Genomic DNA, 6,149 nt, shown 5'->3' on the forward strand with positions numbered 1-6,149 from the left:
AAGGTCTCATACACCAATTTAGTGTTTGACTTGACTGTGACCTTAAAATTGGATAATAATAATATTTTAATAATCAAAATTTCAAATAAATACCCCTCATCCACAAACTATTAGTCTACTCCACTCGTTTTATCCACAAACTATTAGTCTAGTCCACTGATTTTAGTTATTGACTCGGCATAACATTAAAACATTAATTTGTTATTGACTGGAAACAACATTAATTTAGAGAGACCATACTCCCTGCATATGAATCCAGAATCAAAAAGTCTAAACCCTAACCAGCTCCAAATGTAGCTAGCTCAAAGTCACTGAATTCTGTAAAACCCATTTGTAACTGCCCCAGATACAAATAGCTGCCATCTGTGCTTGACCCGACACTAAACTTTCAAAAATAAAGAAATATATATATATATATTCTCGCCAGGGACCAGGAAAGCATGATGAAGCTAGGGTTGACATTAGTAGTAAAAAATGAGCAAAAAGATAATCCAGGGTCTAGATGGGATGTGCGACCAAACCTGAAGGAATCGATGTTAGTGGATTTTTTTGATTTTTGTGCGAATCCGATGCTTGAATGAAAAAGCGTGAAAAGGCAGAACGAAAGAGGTGGGGGCAGGTGCGGATAGTTTGACACGTATCGAAAGAAGATACTCGTACGTGGCATCTCACAAATTCTCCTCGCTGTCACACATGTGGTAGGCGACGTGTCGAGCCAGTTCATTCCATTTATTTACATGCCATAAGACACCTCCGCTACATTCGCCACTTAACTTGAATCGACTTCGACTGTGAATTTGAAGGAGGTGAGAAAGGAGAAGGAAGGCAATCAGGAAGCAAAATTGGGATTCATCTCTGTTGCAATGGCTCGTTCAACAGATCCCCTGGTAGTAGGAAGAGTGATAGGCGATGTTATTGACATGTTCGTGCCTTCAATGGACATGGCCGTCTACTATGGATCCAAGCAGGTCACCAATGGCTGCGAGATCAAGCCCTCTGCTACTGTTGACCGCCCCAATGTGCAAATAGCGGGTCGACACTTCGACGAGAGTCTCTATACTCTGGTACCCATTTCATCAATAATTTAATTCCAGCACCTCTGGTTTCATAGAATGAATATTTACATATAAATTTGTTATGGGTCTTCTATGAATGCATGCATTTACATTTGATCAGGTAATGACAGACCCAGATGCTCCTAGTCCAAGCGAACCCAACATGCGGGAATGGGTTCACTGGTATAATAAATTCCTTCCCTTCTCCTTTCTTCAATTTATACAAACATGCAGGAATGGCTTCACTGGTATAATAAATTCCTACCCTTCTGCTCTCTTCAATTTATACAGACAATACACTGCAAAAAATTGAAAGAGAGACACTCTAATGGTAATAATATTTGGTTATTATTACCAGGTCTGATATGCACATCGAGGTTGCAGAGTTCATCCTCTCCAGTTTTAGTATTCTAATATGCATGCTTGAGCTTCACAGTCTCTGCAATCTTATCAAAGTTTCTAGTGCATATTAGACTAGATAGGTCTGATTTTATTTGGTAGTGCTCACATTCAATTATAACTTGATGGTGTCTAAACAATGGCACCGGTTTAGATTGTGTTGTGCCATTGTCCATATTCAATGAACTCACTGCGTTTGTCCATATTCAATGTACTCAGTGCTGCCACAAAATGGCACATACATAGAAGCTGAGTCATTCCCATCCTCACATAGAGTTGCCAGCGCTTCCTCTTCCTCCTTTTGCATTTGTACTATCACCACTTCATTGCATATTTGCCACACCATACTATTTAGTATTTTTATATGGGCCAGTACACTGTCCTAGTCATCCCAGCTGTATAATGCACAGTTGTACCGTTGTAACACTAACATAGGCACCAGAAACTATGCTACTAGAAAGGATTAAAAGTAAAGTAGGATGCTAAGACCTTAATGTCTTTGCATGCCAAACACTATGTTAGTATGTAATAAATATTCAGGTTTGCTCATAGGTTCAAGGGTAAAACATTGAGATCTGTGGCCAGCCCTAATAGATTCAAGGTTGTTTGCTTCTGGACTGTAACACTATCTAAGAAACATTTTGTTTGCTCATTGAGTCTGTTGATTCAAAGTTAAAATCAATATTATCTAATAAGGAGTTTCTTTTCAGCAAGAGCTAATAGATTCAATGTTAAAACATTCAGGTCTGCCACTAGAGTTAATAACTTAATAGATCCATCTTCAAGGTTAAGACATCTTTTTTTTTTGCCTAGGAAACACTATCTAATAAATATTCAGTTCGAAATAATAGTCTTTGGACAATAAGTATTATTTAATAAATATTTTGAGTATTTTTAAAAACCTAGCGATCATATATTCACTTTTAAAACATTAAAATAATATTTTTTGTCCTGTCAAAATACCATATAATTGGTACTAGAGAATAATAGATTCAAATTTTTGAATATGAGGTTTGCACACAGTGATTATTTTATTCTGGTTAACCAAAACAGATCTAGTAAAAATGGAGTGATTATTTTATTCTGGTTAACCAAAACAGATCTAGTAAAAATGGATCTATTATTTATGGTAGTTCTTTAAATTTGGTATCTTAGTGAAGTTTGCACCCAGCTTAAGAATAGATTGATTAAGATGGATATAATGCTGGTTGGTATTGGTAATGCGAGTTTATTCATAGTTTTTCTTATAATTTGGTATCTCTTTGAGGTTTGCAACTGGTTGATGGATGGCTTTAATACATCATGGATGTTTGTGGACCTTAATAGATTTGTTAAAATGGATTTATGCTGGGTCGATCTTAGTTCAGTTGGATCTACTTTGATTTTCATCTGGCTTTAATACATCATGGATTTTTGTGGACTTTAATGGTTAAGAAAATTCTATCATAGTGTATTAGGTGCTTTAATACATCATGGATTTTTGTGGACTTTAATGGTTAAGAAAATTCTATCATAGTGTATTATGTTAAGATGGTTCTTTTATTTATTTTCTCCTGTCTTTTGCTTAAGTTGATCTATTCGTTGAGATTAAGATGCTTTTTAATAGGTTTGATAAAGTGTATTAGGTTAAGATGGTTTTTTTATTTATTTTCTCCTATCTTTTGCTTAAGTTGATCTATTCTTTGAGATTAAGATGCTTTTTAATAGGTTTGATAAAGATTATCTCAAAGATGCTTTTTAATAGGTTTGATGAAGATTAATATATTCTAGTTTACTAGGTTAATATTTGTTGTTTTAGTAATTTTTTTGTTCTCATCATCTTAAAGATAACATGAAGTTAAGATGAATCATTTTAGGTCTAAACTTTTTTGGTTTTAGGTTTAAGGATAACATGAAGTTAAGATGAATCATTTTAGGTCTAAACTTTTTTGGTTTTAGCTTTAGTTAAGATTAGTCTCTTCTAGCTTGTTAGGTTAATTTGTTTTGTTTTCATTTTTAGTTTTTTTAATTGTTTTACTTTTTTAGTTGTTTTTACCTAAGGTGATAAACTCTTGAACCGAGAATTTTTTGTCAGTTTTTTAAATACTGACTTTTAAGCATTGAGGTGTGATATTCTCGAGGTGTAGATAGATTTATACCATCTTCCGTTTGATTAAATGGAATTGATATTCTCACGGATTAGATAGATTTGTAGAATCTCCTGTTAGATTAAAATGGAACTATGTTGGATTCTACTAGGTTATTTACAGTTGTTTTAAGATAATGGTCAATAAGTTGAATAAATAATAATCTTTGTTTTTATATTGGTGATCTCACTCAGGATAGTGACTGATATTCCTGGAGCCACAGATGCAGCTCAAGGTATCTGGATATTATCCACTGTTTGTTAACACAATATTCTTCTTTCTCATAGTGTGTTGATTTGTAACAACTAAGTAGTGGTTGTTTACATGGATCCTGAATTTCAGGGAGGGAGATATTACCCTACATGGGTCCGAGGCCACCAATTGGCATTCACAGATACATCTTCGTTCTCTTCAAGCAGCCCGGTCCTATGGTGATGATGATGCCTCCTCAGGCTCGCAACAATTTCAGCACCAGGGCGTTTGCTTCACAGTATAGCCTAGGCCTTCCTGTTTCTGCAGCTTATTTCAATGCCCAGAAGGAGCCCGGAACTAGAAAGCGTTAATGAGCTGCTTCTGCTACTATTTCATTAGTAATCAGAACCCTATTGATAAGCTATTACCATAATATAATTCTATATGTTATATTCTAGAATGGGGCAATTGTTCTAATCTCTACTTGCTTATTATATTTGCAATGAAAAACCCTGGAGAGAAGAAGGGGAGATTGTTCAATGCTTTTGCATCTTATATTTAAGAGATTAATATAAACAATGTGCATTCGAGTTTCAATGGCAGCTGGCTGGCTTTTGGCTTTTGGCTTTCTTCGCGTTATAAAACACATCAATATATCAAATATAGATATGAATATGGACGATGGCATGAGCTTGAGGGCCGTATTTATATTCGCAGGTCGGCAATAGACTGCAGTTGGATGTGAATCTGCAGGTTGTATAGAGGATAAACATATGGTGATAATATTTAGATAGGTAGATAGGATGAATTGCTAGTGTGTCATGTACGTTGCTGTGTGTGTTGTTGTAACGAGAGATCCAAAATGAAGGTAAATATGATCGGGATGTTGCATTGTTCAGTTCTTTGTTCAGTTGATCTAATATTTTCTTCTGCTAAAATCGGGATGTTGCATTGTTCAGCTCTTTGTTCAGTTGATTTAATATTTTCTTCTGCTAAAAAAATGTATTGTGTATCAGTATGTCCAATGGCTGCTCTCCCTTTTTGTTTTGTTCATTTTATTCCTATACTATTAAATGAGATATTGTTGAGCTTGGGACTCCACACCATTTCTTAATTGAAGACTTCGCTTTTTTTTTTTAAAGCAAGTAAACATTACTATTTGAAAATGGATCACCAACCTATGGTAATGCTATATCTCAAAAGAAAGATTGTTAAAAAAATCGTATTCATTACTATATGAATTGTTAAAAAAATTGTATTGGTTACTATTTGAAAATGGATCACCAACCTATGGTAATGCTATATCTGAAAAGAAAGATTGTTAAAAAAATTGTATTCATTACTACTTGAAAATGGATCACCAACTTCTGGTAATGCTATATCTGAAAAGACGGAATTGCAGTGATTGTTAAAAAAAATTGTATTGTGTATTTGTATGTCAAAATGAGTGGTCTTCCTTTTTAAATGTTTTGTTTCATTTTATACCTACTATCAAATGATCTTGAACATGGGACTCTTTCCCTTTTTATGTTTTGTTTCTTTTATTCCTATTATAAAATGGGATCTTGAACTTGGGCCCCTTTCCCATTTTATAAAATGGGATCTTGAACTTGGGACTCTTTCCCATTTTTTCTTTGGAGAATTTGGTTTTTTTTATAAAGCAGTATTAAACAATACTAAATGAAAATGGATCACCAACCAACCTCTGGTGGTAATGCTCTATCTGGAATCCAGACAGAATTGCAGTGAAGCTTAATTACGCATCATGAATCATTTCCTTCGAATAATATTTGGCTTTTGATATCTGGAATCCAGACAGAATTGCAGTGAAGCTTAATTAAGCATCATCAATCATTTCCTTCAAATAATATTTGGCTTTGGTTTCAAAATTGCCACCACTTTGATGAATTTTCCTACCAACCATCAAATAATATTTGGCTTTGGCTTCAAAATTTGGCTTTGGTTTCAAAATTGCCACCACTTTGATAAATTTTCCTACCAAAGAATGACTTTGAGCTCTCATATTTTGTCCAATTTGTCACACTTTGGATTTTGTCTCTATAAATTTTGAAGACACTTTCTTATACACTTTGATAATTTTTCCTACCAAAGTTTTGAAGACACTTTCTTATACACTTTGATAATTTTTCCTACCAAAGATTTGACTGTGAGCTTTCATATTTTATCCACTTATACAAAGAATAAGTTTAAACTTTCACATTTTGTCCACTAATACATCTATGAAAAGGGTAAGCTGGATTCTCGCCAACTTTGTAGTTCAGGCTTTCCCATTTTGTCCACTAATACATCTATGAGAAAAGGCTAGATGGGATTCTCAAGTTGGATTCTCACCAACTTCATAGTTTAGGCTGTCACA

At 34.3% G+C, this 6,149-nt stretch overlaps 1 protein-coding gene across 1 annotated transcript; it reads left to right on the forward strand.

The window, feature by feature from the left end:
- Positions 1-749: 749 nt before the first annotated feature.
- E12A11 (PEBP (phosphatidylethanolamine-binding protein) family protein) lies at positions 750-4,369 on the forward strand. Its single transcript, XM_089379533.1, has 4 exons — positions 750-1,064; positions 1,177-1,238; positions 3,775-3,815; positions 3,923-4,369. Exons 1-4 carry the CDS (start codon positions 864-866, stop codon positions 4,141-4,143), a joined length of 525 nt encoding a protein of 174 aa, XP_089235659.1. The 5' UTR covers positions 750-863; the 3' UTR covers positions 4,144-4,369.
- The last annotated feature ends 1,780 nt before the right edge of the window (positions 4,370-6,149 follow it).

Source organism: Pinus tabuliformis, chromosome J, assembly GCF_031772625.1.
Source record: "Pinus tabuliformis cultivar Carrire ecotype Pingquan chromosome J, CPIR1, whole genome shotgun sequence".
NCBI lineage: Eukaryota > Viridiplantae > Streptophyta > Pinopsida > Pinales > Pinaceae > Pinus > Pinus tabuliformis.

Bases quoted from the DNA above. Each gene is read 5' to 3' on its own strand.
- E12A11 (XM_089379533.1), top strand. From the start codon at position 864: ATGGCTCGTTCAACAGATCCCCTGGTAGTAGGAAGAGTGATAGGCGAT. The intron at 1,239-3,774 runs GTATAATAAATT...GATCTCACTCAG, and splicing joins ATGCGGGAATGGGTTCACTG to GATAGTGACTGATATTCCTG. The intron at 3,816-3,922 runs GTATCTGGATAT...CCTGAATTTCAG, and splicing joins AGCCACAGATGCAGCTCAAG to GGAGGGAGATATTACCCTAC.